This window comes from Cydia strobilella, chromosome 24, assembly GCF_947568885.1.
Source record: "Cydia strobilella chromosome 24, ilCydStro3.1, whole genome shotgun sequence".
NCBI lineage: Eukaryota > Metazoa > Arthropoda > Insecta > Lepidoptera > Tortricidae > Cydia > Cydia strobilella.
In genome coordinates this window covers 637,533-662,944 of record NC_086064.1, presented here as the reverse complement: position 1 = coordinate 662,944, position 25,412 = coordinate 637,533, and the positions used below count along the sequence as shown (strand labels likewise).

At 37.7% G+C, this 25,412-nt stretch overlaps 1 protein-coding gene across 3 annotated transcripts in view; it reads left to right on the top strand.

Moving 5' to 3' along the window:
* Positions 1-22,073, top strand: part of LOC134752300 (uncharacterized) — a 121,302-nt gene extending 99,229 nt beyond the window's left edge. For all 3 annotated transcript variants that reach the window (XM_063687963.1, XM_063687964.1, XM_063687965.1), the window contains one exon: positions 18,185-22,073. In XM_063687963.1, coding sequence (XP_063544033.1) covers positions 18,185-18,377 — 193 coding nt within the window. In that variant the 3' untranslated portion in view covers positions 18,378-22,073. The remainder of the gene's footprint in view (positions 1-18,184) is intronic.
* Positions 22,074-25,412: the final 3,339 nt, after the last annotated feature.

Sequence of the window (25,412 nt, the reverse complement as noted above, 5' to 3'; positions counted from 1 at the left end):
TGGATCTGGATAATCGAGGCTCTATTGTTTTTTAGCTTGTTTAATCATAGATTTGGTAAGGTAGTAAATAGGTTTCATAAATCCCATTGCATAGAAAGTTTCTTTTGACGTCCAGAAATTTGTCTTAAAGAGTGCCTATTAAGGTATTTAAAAAACATCAACCAAACAAACGGTAATGCGTTAAGCTGATGGAGACGCAACATCCCACCGTGTTGTTAGGTTGTTACACTCAGCAAACGGGTCACTTTGTATAGAATTATACATAGAAAGAGCTTTTCTTCTAAGTGTAATCCAACATCCAGTACTGTAAGTTAGGACTAAAGCCTAGTTCGGACTACATTAGTAATTTAGTCGAATGGCGAGTATTACGTGTCCAAACGTGTTACTATATTGCCAGTAATTGACAAAATTCTAGAAAAACACCTAGGTAAAACATTAAATGATTTCCTGTCGGGCAATGGAATATTACATGAAAAACAATTCGGTTTCCAAAAGGGGAAAAACACTACCCAATTACTAGCACAATTTACTGATGAGATTAATATGCACCTTAATGAGAAAAAACATGTCCTAGCGGTAATGATTGACTTCAGCAAAGCATTTGATACCTTAAATCTTAATAAATTATATAATAAGTTACAAGAAAGCGGTATACAGGGGCCGGCTCTGAACTTGTTAAAGAACTATCACACAAATAGATACAATACGGTCAGCATTGCAGGAGAGCAAAGTGAGCTGCTGCAGTCTTACCAAGGCACAGCACAAGGCTCTGTGCTCGGGCCAACCGAATACTTAGTTTATGTCAACGATATGTGCAACATATTCAGAGAGGCCTCCGTATACCAATTTGCAGATGATACTTGTCTAATAACAGCTGATACTGATATCTCAGAGGCACAACGCAGGTTGCAGCGCGAATTTGATGTGTTATGCAAATGGTCCCACGATGCAGGATTAACTATCAATTACCAAAAAACTAAAATATTGCATATAAGGTCACCTTACATCAAAACCAACATAATACCCAAGATTACAGCACACAAACACCCTTGTTTGCATGGGTCAGGTTCGAGCTGCGACTGTGAGCCCCTGGACTTAGTAGAACAGCATAAATACCCTGGACTTATAATAGATAATAAATTTAATTGGAGTCCGCACATTGACCATGTATGTAAGAAACTAAGAGCTGTACTCAGTAACCTGACAATACTTAAAAACAAAATGCCATATAATACACTCCGTCTAATATACATGGCCATGGCTGACTCGGTGATAAACTATGGAATATCTAGCTATGGCAGAACCCACAAAAGTCACCTACAGCGAATATATAGTTTACAGTTAAGAATCTTAAAATCCATTGTACCACTAAAAATCAAATATAAACATAAACATAATTATGATAACTTATTCCAACATTGTAGAATAATGAATGTGTATGATAAAGTGAAACTAGCGATAGTATTAGAATATAGACATAAATTGGAAAGTCTGAATAGGTATGACAGGCCAACTAACCTTAGAGTACTGTTAAATAAAAAATATTTCAATATACCAAGTAGCAACAACTATTATGGGCAAAGAGTCTGGTCGAGCTATTTGCCACACATCTTAAATAGTCTTCCTAGAGATATAATAGATAATTTAGAAGAGGGTAAGCCCCATAAAATTAAAATCATGATAAAAAAGCACTGCCTGAATATTTAAGTTAACCTCATAATTGTCTATATATAGCATATTATACGTGTTAAATAAATAAATAGTAATAATATAAATGTAATAGAAATATTAGAATTAAGACCATACTTAGCATACAATCTATTAGAATGTAGATTAGGCTAAGTCTGTAAATAGTCTTTGTAATCTTTCTTGAAATAAACAGTTTAATTTTTTTTTTTTTTTTAAACACCAAAAATTTAGTCGAGTAGATTAGTCAGTGAATTAGTCGAGTGGATCCATTTTATTCTATTTCTTAAGAATAAGAAATATTTATAAGCACAAAAAAAGAACAAAAAACATTGATTCATTTAGAGTATAGACGAACAGAATTGTGCTAAAAGGTCCTCACTCAGCTTAATGTCCCGAAGTGAATCCTAGGAAACACTACGTGACGCTGATTTTCAGTGAGGCCTGATAAAACTAAAACTAACTAGGTAGCAGAAATAAGTTCAAAATTAAGTAAGTAACAAAAACATAAGGATCAATTCTTCTGGCGAGTGAGCCTCCCCCGCCACTTACTAATCTACTCGACTATATTTTGGTGTTCAGACACTTTTAGTAACTAATATAGTATAAGTATTTTGACAGATTTTTACTGTTTTCCTTTCTATTTATAGAAAGTGGTTTTATACACAATGACTTTTTACTTTTTTTTCTTTTGATTATTTGTTAACGGACATTATTTTATTTTTTAGATTATTCTTTATTAAATTTGATTCTTAATTATTATTATTGATATTGTATTGCGACGATCTTTTTGTGAATGAATTTTATTTTGACATGTAAAATATACAATTTTCAATGAGAAATAAATGAATCTAATCTAGTCTATACTCGCTACTCGACTAAATTACTGTAGTCCGAACCAGCCTTTCATTTTCAAACTCTATACCACTTGTAGCAAGCTCTAACGTCTATAGTGCGAATTTGGTGCGAACTAGATACTCGTCTGAATTACTAACATAATCCGAACTAGGGTATAAGGATGAGGATTTCTACTTATTTAAACTTTCACGATTTTTACTCATTATTATTTATCTCCACGGGACTTGATCGCGTAAAATAGTTTTAAATTTACCTCCGACGTTTCGAGGACGGCGTTGTCCCCGTGGTCTCGGAGAAGACTGGCTAAAGTTGACATCAACATCTTCTAGGCGCGCGAGTTTTTCGAACTACCCGCACTTGGTCTTGTTTATTAAGTTGAACGTTTTGCGCACTAGGGATGCTACCGGGTCGACACACAACACTCACAATATTCGATTTTTCAACTTTCGATATTTGGTTTCGCTTACACTTACTAATGACTGGGTTCCATGTGGATGAGATCTTAAAACCTTCGTCTCGATTGAAATTTCTAATAAATAAATAAGAAAAACCGGCCAAGTGCGAGTCGGATTCGCGCACGAAGGGTTCCGGATAATTACGGAAAAAAACAGCAAAAAAATCACGTTTGTTGTATGGGAGCCCCATTTAAATATTTATATTATTCTGTTTTTAGTATTTGTTGTTATAGCGGCAACAGAAATACATCATCTGTGAAAATTTCAACTGTCTAGCTATCACGGTTAATATGATACAGCCTGGTGACAGACAGACGGACAGACGGACGGATAGACGGACAGCGGAGTCTTAGTAATAGGGTCCCGCTTTTACCCTTTGGGTACGGAACCCTAAAAATAGTTCACACACTATTACTTATTTCATTAATTTGCCGCCTTTTTCTACTAACAAATTGGTTGTGCTAGAGTATAAAACTTCGTTGATAACCCTCCTTGCTTAACTAGGTATTCGACGACTTCCACGATTGTCTCCTTCCGAGAAGAAAAATAAAGTCAAAACCCACCTGTTTAGTCTATGGTTTCCGCGCCATTGCGTGCCCAGTCAGCCGCGCGCGCGATTTTGAATTCGGAACGTCTCGCAAAATGGCGTGTGTCAACTTGTCGCGCAAACGGCCAGTTTACGGAAATATGGCTTCTCGCTCATTTCATCTTGAGTTTTGTTTTTGTCGTAATCATAAATATTGATTTTTTTTCATGCGCGCGTATACTATAAGACTATAACTACTATAACACTTACTTGCGTGTATTACTTTAGGAATAAGTGGTGCCTAAAACAGTATTTGTTCGACACTGATTTAGACTTTCACGATTTTTACACATTATTAAATTAAATATAAAACGGGACTTAATCGCGTATAATTAAGTTTTAAGATTTAGCTCGATTATAGAGTGATTGATTGATTGATATTGCTCCGACGTTTCGAGGACGGCGTCGTCCCCGTGGTTTAAGAGAAGACTGGCTAAAGTTAAAATCAGCATCTTCTATAACTAGTATCTGTTCGGCTTAGGAAGCTGATTGGAGCTAGGAATGTTGTAATTCTTGTTCTTTATAAAAAATAAACAGTTAAAAATTTTAAAAATTTTTTTTTTAGATGTTAAGACAAAGTAGTCTAGGAATTTTATTTTTGGAAAAATCTCTAAATAAACTCAAAATCCGTGACAAAAAGGCGCGAATTTCGAAGAATGTAATTGTAGGTGCAGTAGATTTTTTAAATATTTGCTGGCATTTTATAAACTGATTCGGTTGGCCAGATCAGATCAGATTCAAGTGTCACAAAAGTAAGATGTACAATTAGTTTGTCAGTTGTAGTGTTACTTCCACACTTTGCAATTGCCAACTCGCCGTAGAGTTAAAGGCTTCTACAGACCTTGTAACAAATGCCCTGCGATTTTAGATAATATCTAGCTAAGTAGGGCCAACGAATTCAATTCAACTTATCGATTAAATGCCGTAATGTATTGCAAATCTTAAGCGATTATCGGTCTCATTCGTAAAGGCTATAACTTAGTATAAACGGACTCTTACCTCCGTGAAACAGTAAATTCTGTACTGTTGTCCATTTTAGTACACAGCCCTACTTACCTAAAATAACAAACGGGTTGTCTATGCTTCGAACTTCCGCGTGGGAGACGATGTTGGCACTGAACATATATAGTTGGTCCAACCAAATTGTCAGTAAATAAGAACAAAAAAATTATACTCATCCTTTTCTTTTGGGTGAGTACTAGTGTAAGACAAAGACAATATGATTCTCCCTGTCTATGTTTGAAATGAGACAATCCTTTGACAAACTATAACGGATACTTTGCACGCGAACTTATTAATGGGTCATGCACAGATTTTGTGGTCATAATATCATCATCATCATCAGTCAGCCGATAGACGTCCACTGCTGAACATAGGCCTTCCCCAAGGCTCGCCACTCCGACCGATCCTGTGCCGCTCGCATCCACCGAATTCCCGCGACCTTCACCAGGTCGTCGCTCCATCTCGTTGGAGGCCTACCAGCAGTTCGTCTTCCGGTACGCGGACGCCACTCCAGAACCTTCCGGTCCCACCGGCCATCAGTTCCGCGAGCAATGTGCCCCGCCCAATGCCACTTAAGGTTTGCAATTCTGCGAGCTATGTCGGTGACCCTAGTTCTACTGCGGATATCATCATTTCTGACTCTATCACGCAGAGAAACCCCGAGCATAGCTCTCTCCATTGCCCTTTGCGTGACCTTGAGCCTTCTTATGAGTCATAATATATAAATAAATAATTTTATGGGATATCCTTACATATTTTGACGAAGCCCCACAAAGCTCTAGAAGGCTTGTGTTGTGAATGCTCAGACAACGATATAATTTACAAATACTTAAATATAATATAGAAAACACCCTAGACTGATGAACAAATCTGTATGTACTCTTTTTTTGTTATTTGAACCCAGGCTTCATAGACCAGGGCCACTACCGACTGAATCACTTTGAATGCGTCTAGGTTAGCCTTGTGTAATATACTAATATAACTTACAGATACTTCCCGAGATGTAAAATGATGTGACCGACAGACAAACAAACGGACGGAGTGACAAAGGGTTCCTTTTTGCGGTTTTTAAAACGGAACGGAACAAAATTTTATTTTATTAGCTTAGATTATCAAACAGATATCTTAACAAAACTCCATTGACTTTGTTTAAACCGAACCCCAACCCAACATTATTGACGCCGTGCCAGGACGGCGGCGCCAAATCGCCAACGAATGGCGCGGTCCGTCACGGCCTGTCAAATGCACGGCCGCGTTGCACACGCCCTGACTACGCGCGAGCGTTTGACTCAAGCCAACCTGTCTAAAAGGGCTCTATTGGTGCCGATATACATTACCGCCATAGCCTTCTAAGGCCATAATAAAAGTCACCCTTCAGTCCCAGCATTAAGTAAAGTACTATAGTAATAAACACCGATAGTACATATTTCGGTACAAAATGTTTAGATGCCCCCCGCTTTCAAATTTGAATGCTCGCGCGGAGTATTCAGGACTGACCGCAAATACTTATTATGTGCAAAAAATAAACAAGAGGCCTCTAGGACTAAGACGTTTAAAAAAAGCTGGGAGTTAGGATAGACATAGTATATACAAGTAGTTATAGACGCGCTACCGAGCGACCGGGGGTAAGAGAAAGAATATTCATATAAAATTTGGGCTGCATAGGATTTTTTCTCTTACACTCTGATACATTTCGGTATTTCGCCATCGCCTCTTACCTATGATGCCACCCGGTCGGTGATAAGGACAAAGCATGGCACTATTTTCTCTTTCCTCTTAATGTAATGTGTAATCGTAAACAGACGGACGTATAAAATGTAAAATTTTATGAATAAATAATTGAATTGAATTGAATTGAATAGGAATCGCAATGACTGTCTTTCTCTATCAAATATCAGGCCCTCGATTGCCGCATACTGGGCTCGATAGACCGATCAAAGATCTATCCAGCTCAGTAGGCGGCATAACGAATCGCCAACAAATGGCGCGCCATCACGGCCACAAATCCGCGGCCTAAAATTCGTCACTATCATGTTAGATAGACATGGTGCGGAACGGGCGTGTTTGGGACTCATGCAATCCCGTGTATGGCGTCACCCACACGGGCTGACGCGCTTATATCCGCATCCAAATCGGATTTTTCGCATCCAAAAGTACACACACACATAGCGATCAAACTTATAACATCCCTCTTTCGATCTTCTCAAAAAAAAATTACCTTCCCCTGATTCACGAAAACGTCTGAATTTTCGTAACCCAACGGAAAAATTTAAATTTTGTCCGAAATTGGAATTCCGTGTTTATTCCGCTCAGAAGGAGCTCTATTAAATTGTATCAATATCTGACGAAAATACAGCAAAATAGAAAATGTCCTCTTGCCCTGGTTCACGTGAGTCAATCACTCGACCGCCATTTGTAATAACACTCTCAGTCTATTATCTATGCCTGTTCGAGTGCGCTTATCTGTGCATTCAAGTTGGCGCGAAGATTTTCGTTGTCTTTTTATTTTTCAATTTCTTAGCGTATTTTATGAACGGAACCTGGTCTGAACATTTCAGAAACAGTTTTTTATTGAATAGTATTTTAGTGTCTAACTATTTTATGTATGAATGTAATTTAAATGAGAAGTAACTGCAGTGTTGGGCATTCGAGAATAAAATCATTATTTGAATAAGAATTCGTAAAAATAAAATCCAGTTGATTTTATTCCCGTCAAAATTATTCAAATAATTTTGGTCGGGACTAATTCGTACGTGACAAAATTGAATGGGAATAACTTATTCTTATTCAAATAAATGTAATCATGATTTATTATTCAAGTAAGTATATAGAGCCGTTAAAACTACATTGAACTACTTATCGAAATAAATGAATACACGCTAATAACAATTTTTTTATACATTTCGCAAATATGAAACGAAACTAATCAGTGGTTGAAGAATTTTACATTAACATTTAACGCATCGTATAATGATAATAATATCATGATTGTACCTACGTATTGTGTCGTTATGTCGTTAGTTTATTTAAGAGTGGGTACCTACGTTTTTTTTTCAATAATCTGCTATAGTATAGTCTAGCAAGCTAGCTTTGGTAGTAGAAAGATGGCAAATTTGAAAAACGTTGGCGCGAAGGATCGATCTTCCATTCCATTCTATTCCAAGTTTTGAATCCGCCCTTTTCTATTTTACATATACGATATTTTTATTATACATATAGTTTGACAAGCAATTCCGTCAGTAATATAAAGGCGGCAAATTTAAACAATATTGGTGGGAAGGCTTAATTGTCCTACTGTAGAAAATTTTAATTTGGCGTTTTTTCTACTGACAAAGTGGATTCGCCAGAGTATACCTAGCACTTATTTTGAGTTCGTGTGCCATTTTGGAAACCAAACATTTCTGATGCCGTAATTGAAATTGAAATTAAAAAACTTTATTTCAGACACATTATGTATCCATAAACATTGGTTAGTACTACACAAATAACAAAACAAAAACAAAACAAGGATAATGTTAGTATTACTTAAGGCTAAAACAAAAAACTAAAACTAAAAATCCTAACCTGTAATTTCATCCAGTGGTGCTGTGGTGTGGTGGTGGTGGTGGTGGTGGTGGTGGTGGTGGTGGTGGTGGTGGTGGTGGTAATGCTTCAATCGCATGATTTTGGCACAACACTAATTAGTAGAAATAAGTATTTTGTACAAGAAGTGGCACGTAGGGTGTTTGATCAGGGGATCAGCGGCGGCTTACGGTCTTTGTATGCACTTAAGGGGCACAGAGTAGGGCGGAGTAGAGGAAACAGGGAATGATTTATTCAATAATGTTTACTCTTGGCAACCTTCTGCAGTCAATCAGTCACCGAGGATAAAATAATTTAAACGGATTATATGTAATCGAATATATGTACTTCGTGTTATCAAGGATAGATATAACTCCGTTATATATGGATACAGTCTAAGGAAAAAACGTGCCTCGAAAAATCAAAAAAAATTGATTCTCGGACAGATGGCGCCACTAACTTTGGCCTACTCTCGAATAGATGGCGTTGACGGTTTGGTTTGTTATTTAACAATTTTAACGCATAAAGGTGAAAGATCATGGGTCAAAATCATATAAAAATAATAAATGCAAATAAAAAAATCATTTATAAATAAATTTTATGGTATTTTTTATACATCTTCATTTTTAGTTTTAATCGTGTGTCGATAGATGGCAGTGAATTAACTGTGGCTACAAAATTTACTATGACAGTACCGCTCTATCCTATTATATCATCATAATCATAATCATTTATTCCTCTTTGATTATATGTAATCAATAACATATGTACTTCGTGTTATGAATTTAAAATGCGTCCTGATGTTTTTGGTGGCCAACGGGTTGTTTTGTTACATGGACAACGATCGTAAAAGAAAACCATATTTTTACATTACCTAACTACTAAAAAGTAAAAATGGTGGTAAATGTTCAACTTTCTAAGTCTAAATTTTTTAATTTTCATCCTTTTTCTAATATGTAACTAAACCATAAAACCCGTAAAGAAAGTATTTATGTACATACTCTACTTAAAGTTTTCTTTGCACCGTCAGAGAAGAAATTAAGCACATTTTTTTAACCGTACCTACGTTCTGACTTCATCTACATAAATGTAATAAAATGGAATATTTTAATATTGTCTTCGGTTACCGCGATAGTTACTCATGAAATAAAACTATGAAAACGGATTATATCGCGTATATTGAATTTATAATACATCCCGACGTTTCGAACTCTTTACAGCGTTCGTGGTCAACGGGTGACTGAGGAAAAATTACAATGTGCAAAAATACCCACATACTAAAATAATGAACAATCATAGACTACAAACTTTAAGGCTGGTTGTATATGCAAATTCGGTTCATAAGGCTAGTTATACACTACAATTATTTTCAAGTAAAGATATATATATATAAGCGATAAAAAAAAAAATGGAATAATTTAGTTAAAAAAAGTAAGTTCAACCTACATTTTTTTATTTCATTGGATAAAATGAAAAATTACGCGTCTTGGTTTCGAAAACGATACAAACTTACAGAAATAAATGATTTACCAAAATAGCTAAACTAAACATTGCGTGTTGTAAAAAACCGGCCAAGTGCGAGTCGGACTCGCGCACCGAGGGTCTCGTACTTTTTAGTATTTGTTGTTATAGCGGCATCAGAAATACATCATCAATAAAAATTTCAACTGTCTAGCTATTACGGTTTATGAGATACAGCCTGGTGACAGACAGACAGACGGACAGCGGAGTCTTAGTAATAGGGTCCCGTTTTTACTCTTTAGGTACGGAACCCTAAAAATTAACACAATAAAAGCCGTAAAAAATTAACTCGCAATAAACTTTATCTAGCAGTAGCCTCTGTTTGCAGTTACTCTGCGCCCAACTTGTAGCGCACTCTCTGCTTGATTTGCCAAACTTCTGGTCAAGTCGCAGGGATGCGGCCGAGTCGATTTAGATATCGACATTATCGATACATGATGAAGTAAGCAAAGATAGATATAACTCCGTAATAGATGGATACAGTCTAAGGAAAAAACGTGCCTCGAAAATCAAGAAAATTTGATTCTCGATCAGAGGGCGCTACTAGCTTTGGCCTACTGTCGTATAGATGGCGTTGACGGTTTCGTTTGTTATTTAACAATTTAAACGCATATCAGTGAAAGAACATGGGTCAAAATCATAAAAATAATTAATGCAAATAAAAAAAATCGTTTATCCATATTTAAATACATTTTATCGTATTTTTATTAATCTTCATTTTTAGTTTTAAGGTGTGTCGATAGATGGCAGTGAATTTACTGTGGTTACAAAATCTACTATGACAGTACCGCTCTATCTTATTATATCCTCTTTGGTAACAGTAAGAAGGACAGTTACTTCATCGATCAAGTAGGCGTTAGACTTATATTGACCGGGATATAGACCGTGACCGTATATCCCGGTCAATATAAGTCTAGTGAAACTAACCGTGAATCATTCAAAGCTCAAGTAGGCGTTTGCGTAAAATTGCCAATACTTACTTATAAATATAAAAAAGCCGGCGAGGAGAGTACTTATTAACATAGAGCAACGAAAAAAAAAAAAAAAAATAATACTCATGGACTTTAGAGGAACGGACAAAAAAAGTTTAATTACTGGATTGCAGCACCTAAAGTAATTTCAAAATTAGTACTGTTTTTTGCGTTCCTCTAAATTTGTCCATGAGTGTATATTAGTTGCCTAAGGTGATTGCCTTTTTAGGGTTCCGTACCCAAAAGGGTAAAAACGGGACCCTATTAATAAGACTCCGCTGTCCATCTGTCTGTCTGTCACCAGGCTGTATCTCATGAACCGTGATAGCTAGACAGTTGAAATTTTCACAGATGATGTATTTTTGTTGCCGCTATAACAACAAATACTGAAAAGCACGGAACCCTCGGTGCGCGAGTCCGACTCGCACTTGGCCGTTTTTTCTTCACATGCACTGAATTTCATTACAAAGTTAAAAAAAATACTTCAAGTCCATTGTTCGGTACGCAAGAATGTTAATGATATTTTTATGGTGAAATTCAATAAACGTGAAATGGCCATAAATCACAAAGAGGTCGGTAAATGTCAACAGCATTGATTTAGTGTCGATTCTTTTGGAAATAGAATGCTGGCTTATGCAATAACATTATACCAAAGAATATACTTAATACTGCAATACACAATACCAACCCAACCTTTATCCATATCCATACTAATCCATACTATCCATACTATCCATACTATCGATACATAATATTATAAATGCGAAAGTCTCTGTCTGTCTCTCTGTGTGTTACCTCTTCACGCTTAAACCGCTAAACCGATTTAGTTGAAATTTGGCATAGAGATAGTTTGAGTCCCGGGACATATGATAGTTTTTATCCCGAATATCATCCCTCAAGAGGGTGAAAAGCGGGATGGAATCATGGTGGAATTGAGATAATTAATGATGTGCCTGATAATCTGTGTGCATATTATGCTCAAATTGAATGATTGCTATACTTTCTCCAGGCGCTAAACTTACTCTAGCTGTTGTTACTGGTTCCACGCAGACAAAGTCGCGGGCAAAAGCTAGTAAATATAAAACTTAGTTAACTTAAGTACCTAACTTTAAACAAATCTTATAGGCAACTACTTTCTGTAGAATTTTGTTAAACATAAATTAGATGATGATTAAATTAACTAAATGGTCATGTTATGTTCAATAGAAGTACATAGTAAATTTCTCGCTTACGCCTTAGCCTGAGTCAGGGTGAAATATTGCGAATTTGCTATTATTTCTATTTTTTGATTGTAAAAATATGCATTGCATTTAAAATCATGAACATCAAGTATTAATAGTTACACGAACCTAGGCGCATACAATCAAAGTCACGCTGTAATTTTGAATACGACATTTTGAAATAACATATATCTATGTCTGCTACTAGCTTTGTTGCTAAAACTTGTTTTACAATGTGAGCGTAAAATCGATTGTATGGAAGCGGCTTTTGCGGTAAGTTCGTGTGACTCTTACTTAACCAAAGATATAACTCCTTATAAGACAATAATAATAATATAATTTCTTTAGATAAGTAAAGGCTCACAAAAAAGTACCAAGTAAGTCACAAGAATAGATGGCGCCATACCTTTGGCCTATACTCGTGTAGATGGCGACACCGTTTGATATTTACAAATTTTTACACATATTAGTTAAATAACATGGGTCAAAGTCATATGGCGTTCTTTAAAAATAATAAAAAATAAAAACCATTTATCCATATATAGGTTTTTTTTTTTTTTTTAGTTTTAATCCTGTGTCAAAAGATGGCAGTAAATTTACTGTGACTACAGTATTTACTATGACAAAAGCCTCTATACACTATCCTCGTTGCTCTTAACACGTATGTGAGCAAAATAAAATCACAAAGCTAAAAATACTTCGTTTTTATCGATATCAAATCCCCCGCTCCATTCACCACCCTACCGCCACCCGCGTAAGCCATAAGTGGCTTAGTTACAGTACTTACCGTCAAACACCGATCAATGCGGGTAAGAACAAAAGACGGCTTACGCTCCCAAAAAGGAATTAACGAAATACTGGCCACTTGTTTTTTTTTTCTTTTTTTTTACTCGTTAGCTAAAGTGCTGACCAAGGTTTTTCGCCCGCACCTTTGACTTTCGAATTGAAAGGTTCTATTTTTGAAGTCCGATAGGGGTGGGCGGTTGAGTGGATAGAAATATACGTTTTGCAGTTGGGAAAGTTCACGTACGTCACAATTGTATTAAGGCTTACGTTTACGTTGCAACAAATTGCATGCGATTTTAGGTAATTGCTGGCTAAAGGGGCCTGTCGGCCTGTCAGTTAGAACAAAAATTTGACAGTTCCGAACAACTGACAGGCCGATATCGTCCGGCGGACTGATAGTCAGTGGGCCTGGGCCCCTTAAGTAGGAGCAACGAATTCAATCGATCGACCATGTGACGTAATGTATTGCAAATGTCGTGTTTGGAGAGGCCATTCCTTTGAATAGTACTTATAGTTTTCTTCGGCCTAGCGTTTTCCCGGCCTAGCCGCCAGGGTCCGCTTTCCTACTCAATCTTCTCCACTTTGTCCGGTCTTCGGCATCCTCAGATGTGAGATTGTTCTCTTCCATGTCCGCTATCCAGCCAGCGCTTCTTAGGCCTACCGCGGCCGCGTGATCTAGGGCCTTGGACAGTGAGGTTGAGGCATCTATTTCCGACGTAGTGTACCGATCTGCGGCTTATATGGTCATACCATCGGAGGCGACTTTCCTGCAGCTTATCCGCTACGACACGGATTCCGAGGCTGCCACGGAGTAGTACCAGGCGTGTCTCACTCCGCGATTTCGTCGCGTCGCTACAAGCAAAGATAGATATAACTCCGTAATAGATGGATACAGTCTAAGGAAAAAACGTGCCTCGAAAATCACGAAAATTTGATTCTCGATCAGAGGGCGCCACTAGCTTTGGCCTACTCTCGTATAGAGGGCGTTGACGATTTCGTTTGTTATTTATAATTTTAACGCATATCCGTTAAAGAACATGGGTCAAAATCATATAAAAATAATTAATGCAAATAAAAAAATCATTTATCCATATTTAAATACATTTTATCGTATTTTTATAAATCTTCATTTTTAGTTTTAAAGTGTGTCGATAGATGGCAGTGAATCTTCTGTGGTTACAAAATTTACTATGACAGTTAGTACCGCTCTAGTATAAGTTACTCTATGCTACAAGTACCTGCGGCCGGCTCAGTTTTGAGGTTTTGCCATAGTAATTGCCGCGCACCGCTACGGAACGGACGCCTGCGCGTGCAAGGGCGTGCCAACGCCACATTACGCGTAGTACACGCGTTTTGTTAGATAGTGAATCTTCTGTACTATTATATATTCTGTGGTAGTACGTAATACCTAATTTGATTTGTTCCCAAACTTGTTCATAGATGGCAGCACCAGTCTCTCTCGCTACAACGTAAATCCGTAAGGACTTCGTTTAGGAGGTGCAAGCGCGCACTGCTTGCCCTTAGAGCTGATCAAAGACGCCTAGTCTTACTAAGATGGCATATAGTAGAGAAATTCGGACGGGCACCGCCGTGGCGGGGTGGCCTAGGGGTTCATGGCGTTAGCCGCGATAGCTAAAGACGCCGGTTCGAATCCGGCCTTTTCACCACTGGAGGGCTTCGTCACTTTTTCTTTAATATATGACATCTATTACAGTTTTTACGTAGTACCTAGTTAAAATTGTAAAACATTTTATGATCAAAATAATGGTAATGATCTAAAAAAGGCAGTTTAATTTCTTTGACCCATATAATATTATGATGTCTGACCAAGCACCGTTATATCCATATTATTATTGCACGTGTTAACCGCATAAGTATCAATAGTAAACTTTATTATCACCATCAAAACCAATTCATGATTCTGCGTTTAATATATTTGGACACCCCTGCAAAAAAAACTATAAAATAGAATATAATTAATTTATTCATGGTAAACTACGTTTCATACAAACGTATTACAAAGAAAAAACCGGCCAAGTGTGAGTCGGACTCGCGCACGAAGGGTTCCGTACCATTACGGAAAAAACCAGCAAAAAAATCACGTTTGTTGTATGGGAGCCCCATTTAAATATTTATAATTATTCTGTTTTTAGTATTTGTTGTTATAGCGGCAACAGAAATACATCATCTGTGAAAATTTCAACTGCCTAGCTATCACGGTTCATGAGATACAGCCTGGTGACAGACAGACAGACAGACGGACAGCGGAGTCTTAGTAATAGGGTCCCGTTTTTACCCTTTGGGTACGGAACCCTAAAAAGTATATTTAAAACAAAAAAGTATATACCTAGTTTACCACGAAATGGTCCCGCCTCAGCATAATGCTAACCTTAAAGTCAGCGCTGGTCTTCCGGCGAGACCATTTGTGGGCCACGAACAACAAAAATATCCGTTATCTTTTGAAAGTAAATCCATACTAATATTATAAATGCGAAAGTGTCTTTAATTTAGTTTATATAGCTCTAGTATATAAAACAAACGAAATAGAGCAAAAACAAGTTTTGTATGAAAAACTTAAACTCGCTGTATTTATTTAACTATTGTATCTGAACCTAGATAAACTAATTACAGACCTAGATATACCTTGTCCTATTGTAAGTACAAAGTTTCTGAGCAATTTAGATAGTCGTTTTAAAATGAGAGCGTAACTACGTTTGTATGGAGAACCGAGCTTGCCGGGGACTCTTAAGGGGGCCACTGACTATCAGTTCGCCGGACGATACAGGCCTGTCAGTTAGAACAAAAATTTGACAGTTCCGAACAACTGACAGGCCGATATCGTCCGGCGGACTGATAGTCAGTGGGCCCCTTTAAGCGTGAAGAGGTAACTGATAGACAGACACACTTTCGCATTTATAACATTACTAGCTTCTGCCCGCGACGTCATCTGCGTGGATTATGATGATGATTGATAAAAACTACCCTATGTCCTTTCTCGGGACCCAAACTATATCTTGATATTCATTCCCCATACAAATTTCCACCCCCCCTTTCATCGTCTTAAGGGATGATTTCTGGGATAAAAACTATTTTATGTCCAGCCCCGGGACTCAAACTATCTCTGTACCAAATTTCAACTAAATCGGTTCAGTGGCTTAAGCGTGAAGAGGTAACTGACAGACAGACAGATACACTTTCGCATTTATAACATTAATAATATGAATATGAAATACCTAGGGATAATAATGCCCTAAGCACCTGCCGTAAGTTCTTCCTCCGTAAAAACGTTTTATGACAGTTCCAGTCATAAATTGGCGCGAATTTGCTCTCAAGTGACTAAAGTATAGTATTTAACGACATTTGAACGTTTGATTTTTTGCCGGTCTGGCGCGCGACTTAAAGTTTATGATCTTTGAAGGATGGACAGTAAAATATCTAACTTACTGTGCTATAGATAGGATAAATTATTACTAATTTGTACTCTAGATACCTACATAAAAGACGCAGTAAAATCCATACTAATATTATAAATGCGAAAGTCTGTCTGTCTGTCTGAGTCAGAGTTGGGCGTTATCTAGATAATTATTTCAAATAAAATCATTTCAAATCAATTTATTCGAAGATAAATTCAATCACAAATAGTGCGTTGACAACTTTTTTATTTAGATAAATTATCTAGATGAAGATAACTGGCCTCGTTTGTTATTGAAGTAAGCTTATAATAATTAATTTATAGAATGTCACGTCGGGTCAAACCGTCACACTGACACTGTACTACTGACAATCATCTTTTATTTAAAATCCCAACTAATTTATCTAGATAAAAAATGAAACTGATCTAGATAAATTCAAAATAACAAATGACGGATTATTTAGTTATTTCAAATAAAAGATGAATTAGTTATCTTCCCGGTTATTCGTAAATAGATAATTTTTGCCCAACTCTGGTCTGTGTGTTACCTTTTCACGTTTAAACCGCTAAACCTATTTAGTTGAAATTTAGCATAGAGACAGCTTGAGTCCCCGAGCTATGGATGGTATAGAAAAGGATGCCAATCTCTTATGGCAGAATTGTTGCAAAAGTGACCGCTTTCAGCTTTAAATAATAGTTCCTAATCTCTCCGGTGGCGCTGGGTCTGGGACACGAGTATAACATGAACCAACAAATAACCCGACCAATTTACGTAGGTTGTTTTTGGTAGTATTTCGGTGTATGGTGGCGCCGCCTAATTACTGTTTTTTGATGGACACTTTTCATACATAGAGATTTGGCTCCTTTATATAGTCTCCATGCCCCGAGCTATCAAGCTAAAACTTGCTAAAACCAAAAAGAATATATAGGATAGAGAGGTACTGTCATAGTAAATTTTAAATATATATGGATAAATGTTTTTCTTGATTTCCGAGGCACGTTTTTTCTTAGACTTTATTCATCTTATACGGAGTTATATAGGTCTTTGCTAAAACGGAGACATTCGCTAACGCTCGGTCAATAAAAGTCGCAGTCAAATCATAGTCAAATATAAAATAATATTAAAATATGTACTTTCATTTGAAGCAGAGAATATTTTTAATTTCTATAATAATAAGGTTAAGTTTAAGTTTTACCATAGACTGGTTAAGAGAAAAGACTGTCGTTATCAATAATTCGTCGTGCCTTAATCATTGTTGTAGATGGCGCTTATTGTATTTTATTACTTGGAGAGCACTAGATGGCGCTATATTCTTTAATGGAAAACTACTAAGCATCTACGATTTTTTTCGTGGAACATTGTGCTTAAGCATATAACCGGTTAAATAAATTCTTTTCCATTTAAATTAAAAAAAATATTTGTTACATTATGGTTTTTTAAATTAATAAAATGTGATGTATTTTTTTGCTAATTTCAATATTTGTTTTATCCACTTTGTTATTTATGCTTGATTGCACATAAGTATTAATTTAACTAGATTATGTAGGTATTCGTAATTTAGAAATAATTACTCCAACTTTAATTATAATTTTAATTTTGTAAGATTGCGCCTTGTACATACTCTGAATTTCTGCTACTAAATATCACTAATTGAACATTTTTTGCAATTGTAAAAGTCCTTTGACTTACTTTTTACAAGCTTTTTTTAACTTGCCCTGTTAGTTATGTTAGTTTATTAGTTAGTGTGGGTCAAATCTTGGAAGCTAAATTTGACCCACTTCCCGATTGAGCTGAAAATTTCTATGTAAGTCGGATGGCAGTGCAATATTATGGCACCATCGAGCTGATCTGATGATGGAGACAGGAGGTGGCCATAGGAACTCTGTGATGAAACGCAACCTTATTGTGTTTGGGTTTTTAGAATTGTCTCGATGAGTTTTAGTTGTTTGTGGTAAATAAGTACAGCGATAAAAGCTTGTACCAAAAATTCTATTTTTGGCAAAAATATATTAGATTCTTACTACCGTTAATCAATTTATCGTTTTGTAACTTTCAAAGGCCTATCACCTCGGCCAAACTCTTAACTCTACCACTAGATGTCGCTAATAGTCCTTGTGAATTTCAGATTCCGCGCCTGCCTGAAGCTGGCCAACACCTCGATGTCCAACATGGTGGGCAAGCTGTTCTTCAACGTGGTGCAGACGAGGTGCTTCGTGCTGAAGCCGGTCAAGTCCTGCACGCAGCGGTCCTGGTGGGGGCGCTGTCTGCGGCGCTCGTACACCAAGCGGGCGTATTTGAGGGACAACATGCCGTATTAATACTAACGCCATCTATCCTCAAAATGAAAACTAAGTTGTGTGTACCAACGCCATCTAGCGTTATAGAAAACTACAATGGGACTTGTGACAAAGTTTATGGAGTGCACATTTTGTTATACCACGTCGGTAACAAGCATAACGCGCTCCTGGTAAGAGGTTACCGTAGCCTATGCGCGCTAGCAATTTTATGAGTGTTATATGAACACCCCTTGAACATGAGCAACCCTTTAAAATACTGTGACTACACACTTTTTTGAAAAATATCTAGAATAGACTACTGCGTAGGGAATTCTCACTGTCATAACGAAACCGATGTTTGACAGCTAATTACGATGTTGAATCCCATGAAGTGTTGACTTTCTCGCTCATTAGGCTGTGCTTTAATGCCCACGCCCAAACAAAACAATTGAGTGAAATACGTCACTGTGGTTTGTGGAGTTCTGAAGCCAGATAAGGCCCAGATTCACATTTGTATGTTGTGTTGTGTTTTGTTGTGTCGTGATCAGGCATCGTTAACTGCGAGCGAAATCCAAATGACGTATGATAACCAGTTACAACCCTAGTACTTCAATGGATTTCGCTCGCAGTTTACGATGCCTGGTCGTGACGCATCAGAACGGCAATCGGTTTCATACATTTAATATGTGTTGCGTGCACATTTGTCTGACGCAGCGTGCATCACGACACAACACAACACGACACGACACGTCAGACAAATGTGTAACCGGCTGTAGCCTGTAGCCCTCGCCAACATCGACAAATCGATAATCGAAATTTCGATTTTCGCGGTAGGCGCTCTGTACATCACGCCTCCGTCGCGGATGGTAAAAATCATGTTACAGCAGAACCGTGTAACTAAGTGACTTTTCCAATATTTGGAATCAGATTATTGCATATTTCAGCGTGTGAAACAAAAAAAATCTCTTGTTATTTTTGTGTCAAACTAAGCTAAAATGGACTTTATTGTTTAATGAGGACTTAGGCGTTAGCCGCAGTAAGGTCCCTTTTTGCTGAAGGTGAAACCTCTTTAATCCTCTGTCTCTTTCACTCTCAATCCTAAGAAAGAGAAGCTCTCAAACGGGGCTGGTACCTATTAGTTCCCATTTTATTGTACTTTTGTTTGTAAATAAAGTAGGCTTTAATACGGACAAATGTGATTTACTTTAATATTGTTTTTAATATTATTCGCGGTGGAGAATCTATGAAATCTCGTAGTTTTAGATGTAATATAAAATAATAATTATCTGTATGAGAAGGATGTATTCAATGTATTGGGCATTTTCACCGAATACTGAATCTGGCAAGAGATGTTCGATCAGACATAATTCATCCATATTTATCCCACCTAGTTAAATTGTATCTAAGAATGGTATTTCATATCTCTCCAACATCTTGGTCCAATGTGTGTTTGCGTCTCACATTTTACTAAATGAGAGAATGAGACGCGAAGCACATTGGACAAAGATATTGGAATACCACCCATAATCTAACGAAAAAAATCGACAACTAAATGAAAATCGGCCCATTAAGTAAACTCTCTGAGAAAACTATAATAAAAATGTAACTGTTATCGCGAAAATGCCCAGTTGTATATTAAAACGTTTAAATAATTCAGTAATATAAAATTTAACTTTGAAAAATGGAAATAAAATCTCGATGTAAAACTACCTGCAGTATTAAAATTGAATTTTCGATGATAGCGTTTTTTTCTTTCAAATCTGAATGTCAAATATACATAGATGCTCTAGTAGTTATAAGGTATTAAGTAGGTCTATGTATATAATAAGATTATATTATTCTTAGAGCGTTTTAACATTGTCCGATCCGATGTCGGATGTAGGATCCGACATCCGCGTAGTCAGGCCGCGGGGGCGCGCTCGGACGCCGTCTTCAGCGGTCACGCACACTACAACAAGCATTATGCCTACACATACGCACACAAAATATTATCGGTCCGACAGCTGACGGGGGGCTCCGATATGGCTGAATTTGTCGCAAGCGCCTTTCCGATATCGGATGTCGGAAGGCGCCTATGACAAAAACAGCTGCAGGAGAGTGCCATTGGCATTAAATCCGCCTTTTTGCGTTATTTATCGTTTTTCAGTAATAATGATTTATTACATGCATAAATAAATACAGCGAAACACATATCTTACATTTTACTTCCTTCCGACATCCGATATCGGATCGGACAATGTGAAAACGCTCTTAAATGTTTAAGTGATTAGTGTTTATTTTAGTGTGAAATAAATCAAACTTAAATATGTAATTAAGTTTACTGGTAACCTTAAGAGCGTTTTCACATTTTCCGATCGCATGTCGGATGTCATCAGTGTCATTACCTTTCCGCCTTTCCTTTGGAGAAAACTTTGGCTACTAGAAAATGCCCTAAGTCCTTTTATTTTTGCATTAATCCTTTCTTTTGAACAAATGATACCTAATTAAATGTATAAAAAATATATAAAAATGCACTTTTCATGTTTTGCTTATTTGTGGTCGCACCCGACATCCGATATCGGATCGAACAATGTGAAAACACTAAGATGGGAGCAGAGATAAGTATATTAAAAATAAAAACTGTCATTTTACATTCAAATCCGCGTTATTGTTGTAGATGGAGCCACTTATACTTAGAACTAGAATTTAAGTAGAGCACCATCTACTGAGCTCCGTGAGAGTTAATATAGACTACCTAGATAGCCTCGTTATGACTAAATAGATAGCAACCGCAAAACAATCGAAATTACGCTCTCATTTCAAAAAGACATTCTGACATAACGTGAAGTAACATTTAATAATAAATATTATAGACATTCTTACACAAATTGGCTAAGTCCCACGGTAAGCTTAAGAAGGCTTGTGTTGTGGGTACTCAGACAACGATATATACAATACTTCTACAAATACTTAAATACATAGGAAACATCCATGACACAGGAACAAATAATATATTTACTACTATATAATATTTAAACTTTGGAGACATGTAATTTAACCATCTCGTTTTAAGATCAGAGCGTAACTTCGATTGCATAGAAGCGGCTTTTTCGCGGCGGGTTCATGTGACTTAAATTCCTGTCATCTACAACAATGATGAGTGACTTTGCTACAAGATTGTCAGTGTTTATTTTCGCTTGTCTTTGGTGGAAGTTAGTATGTAATGAGAAAGTTCCTCTATTCGACAATATATTCGTACGTAATTGTGTAGATCGTGGATTTCTTAATAAATGTACTTATTAATAAAATATAATGGAATAAGTGGGTTTTGTAATCAGAAATGATTTTTACTGATAAGGGTCTCCCCAGATATATCGACGCGCAATCGGCAAAGGCCGATAGGAAAAAGTTTTATGTCTACCAACTCTTAATCATCATCTTCCTCGCGTTGTCCCGGCATTTTTGCCACGGCTCATGGGAGCCTGGGGTCCGCTTGGCAACTAATCCCAAGAATTGGCGTAGGCACTAGTATTTACGAAAGCGACTGCCATCTGACCTTCCAACCCAGAGGGGATACTAGGCCTTGTTGGGATTAGTCCGGTTTCCTCACGATGTTTTCCTTCACCGAAAAGCGACTGGTAAATATCAAATGATATTTCGTACATAAGTTCCGAAAAACTCATTGGTACGAGCCGGGGTTTGAACCCGCGACCTCCGGATTGCAAGTCGCACGCTCTTACCGCTAGGCCACAAGCGCTTGTCTACCAACTCTTATTTCGCAGCTTTTCCCTATCGGCTTTTGCCGATTCCGCGTCGATATATCTGGGGAGACCCTAAGTAGACAGAGTAAATACCATATTGTTAAAAGGCGATGTTTTGAAATACACTCATGGACAAATTTAGAAAAACGCAAAAAAAGTTTAGTTAAATTTTGAAATTACATTAGGTGCTGTAATCCAGGGCGCTAACAATGGGCCTCATAAGAAGGCTCAAGGTCACGCAAAGGGCAATGGAGAGAGCTATGCTCGGGGTTTCTCTGCGTGATAGAGTCAGAAATGATGATATCCGCAGTAGAACTAGGGTCCCGACATAGCTCGCAGAATTGCAAACCTTAAGTGGCAGTGGGCGGGGCACATTGCTCGCAGAACTGATGGCCGGTGGGGCCGGAAGGTTCTGGAGTGGCGTCCGCGTACCGGAAGACGAACTGCCGGTAGGCCTCCAACAAGATGGAGCGACGACCTGGTGAAGGTCGCGGGAATTCGGTGGTTGCGAGCGGCACAGGATCGGTCGGAGTGGCGAGCCTTGGGGGAGGCCTATGTCCAGCAGTGGACGTCTATCGGCTGACATGATGATGAATCCAGTAATTAAACCTTTTTTTGCCCCTTCTTAATTTCCGTACACGTCAGGAAGAAGTTGATAAGTGGCGGAAAAATGTAAGAAATTTTAACCATATGTAATTATATTTTAAATTCAAAATTCTTTAATAAAATATCTAGAGTTATCTTCCCGCCGTGTACCGATTTGTCCATTAAGGGGCCCACTGACTATCAGTCCGCCGGACGATATCGGCCTGTCAGTTAGAACAAGAATTTGACAGTTCCGAACAACTGACAGGCCGATATCGTCCGGCGGACTGATAGTCTGTGGGCCCCTTTAGTATAGTTTCAGCCGAAGGTTCGGTTTCGGACAAAAACTGCTGAACCTTCCGACCACACCGAAACTTGTATTATCGGTAGTGTCCGACCGTAGTTTCGAGACGCGGTTTCGGCATAAAACTCATGTTTCGGCCGAAGATTCGGTTTCGGCCGCAACTAGAACAAAACCGAACCTTCGGTTTCGGCGATAAATCAATTAAATAAGGTGTAAAAATCTCTACTCACAGCATCTTTCTACCACTTAACTGAGACGGTTTATGAAATACTTCCCCAATACCAATAGTATTATGGTCGTAATAACATTTTAAACTCTCGCGTTTTATTATTAACGGGTCTTACGCGATTAAATTTCAATATTTGTGACGTTAGAGTTTTGAATGATTCACGGTTAGTTTCACTAGACTTATATTGACCGGGATATAGACCGTGATTACCTTTTGTATTATTTGTGAGCTCCCGATACCAACCCAAACCCAGAACCCAGTGATATCCGAATCAAACACGCGTAGTGACACCGTGAGTGTAGTGTGTTTGGACAGACCAACGAGTGTGAACGCGACCGGACCAACAAGTGTGAATGCGACCGTTGGTAACGTTGAAAGTGAACGCAGCCGACGCGCAAGAATGAGGGTAGACAGAGCGCTGTCTACACAACTTTGACACCCACCCGCTATCTTCAGTCACCCGTGAACATGATGCATGTAACTGCGTCGAAATATCGGGAGCTCACAAATAATACAAAAGGTAATCACGGTCTATATCCCGGTCAATATAAGTCTATTTGTGACGTTTTCAATCAAAAGGTACCACATTGTCGCTTACCATAAAGACGAAATTGGATTGTATCTCTATACGAATAACGTGTCAGAGCGTCCTTATGGCAAGCGACAATGTGGTCTTTCGATTGAAATAACACATTTTATTATTTTACCTTTTTCCGACGTTTCAGCTAGGTTGCACTAGTGGTCACGGTGAGTGTGGTTTTGTAGCTGAAATGTCGGAAAAAAGGTCAAAAAATTAAATTTATTCGCGTTAGACCCGGTAATGACATTAATTATTTATAGTCGTTAGTTTTCAAGCTGGCCCTTACGGCTAACTCATTGTTTTTTTTACTATGCGACTAATCCCTAAAATCACAAAAATTGGCTGTTTCTTATATTCTGGCTGGTCAGATGTTGAAAATTTTTTTTCGCGATTTCGGGGTTTCGGGGGCTGGTCCCATAGTAAAAGTTGCTCAGTATGACCTATATGTGGTATTTTCTATAAAAAGGGACCTTACTGTCGATGGCGCTTACGCCGTTATTAACGATGCTCCGATATAAATACAATGCGTGACGCTGTGCGGCGTAAGCGCCATCGACAATAAGGTCCCTTTTCATAGAAAATGCCCCATATATTTACTTCGCAAAGTATTGCCAGGAGTAAAAAGCATTCATTATTCTCGAATCGAATATTAATTAAAAAAAACATTTAAAGCTTCAAGGATCATAATAAGTTTCAAATTGTGGCTTCCCTTTTTATCAGAATCATGTCCTTCAATGAGGACGATTTTTATCATAATTTTTGCTGGAATTTCAATTGGAAACGTTCTTTTTGCACTTCAAACATAAGGACCCTGGAAAGCCACAATTTGTTAAGTACCAAAAGCGTAATATAGACCTTTCGAATATGGCACATTTAACCACACCGTAGACAACCGTCTCAGTTAAACGTTGGTCCTATAGTTTTAAATTAAAAGATTTATATTATTTGCATTTTAAAGAATCAACTACGCATAACCCAAGTGATTTATTGTAAATATATTAATAACGGGTCACTCATGTATTTTAAGTCGAAAAACGCTCGACATGTTTCACTCCGTACCGAGGAGTGTCATCAGGAGCTTGCGTTGACGGTGACGGACCGGCGCAGACTGCGGGCCGCAGAAATACGAAAGTGACCCGTTATTAATATATTGAATATGTCTGTCTGACAGAAGTTTTCTTATTAAGATTTATTGTAAAAATGTAAATACGTATTTATTATGTAAATTTTTAATGAGTTGTGAAAATGAGAAACATTGTGTAAAGGTCATTGACTTATATCTGAGGACGGGCCTTACGGGCACTAAGAATGGTGCTAGTTCAGCGGTGTGCCTCACGAATTCGAGCCAATCGTGCTGTCTAACGCACGTAGCGCGCGCTAATTTCGACCAATCGCGCGCGTGACGCAAACTCATTAACCAATCGCGTTGTAGCTGTGGCACACCAATGTACTGGCCCCATTCAATGTATTTTCCACAAGGGCCTGACACTCTTTGATAGAGAAAGATAGTCTTATTGCGATTCCTATAAGAGGAAAGAGAAAATAGTGCCATGCTTTGTCCTTATCACCGACCGGGTGGCATCATAGGTAGGAGGCGATGGCGAAATACCGAAATTTATAAGATTGAAAGAAAAACAAT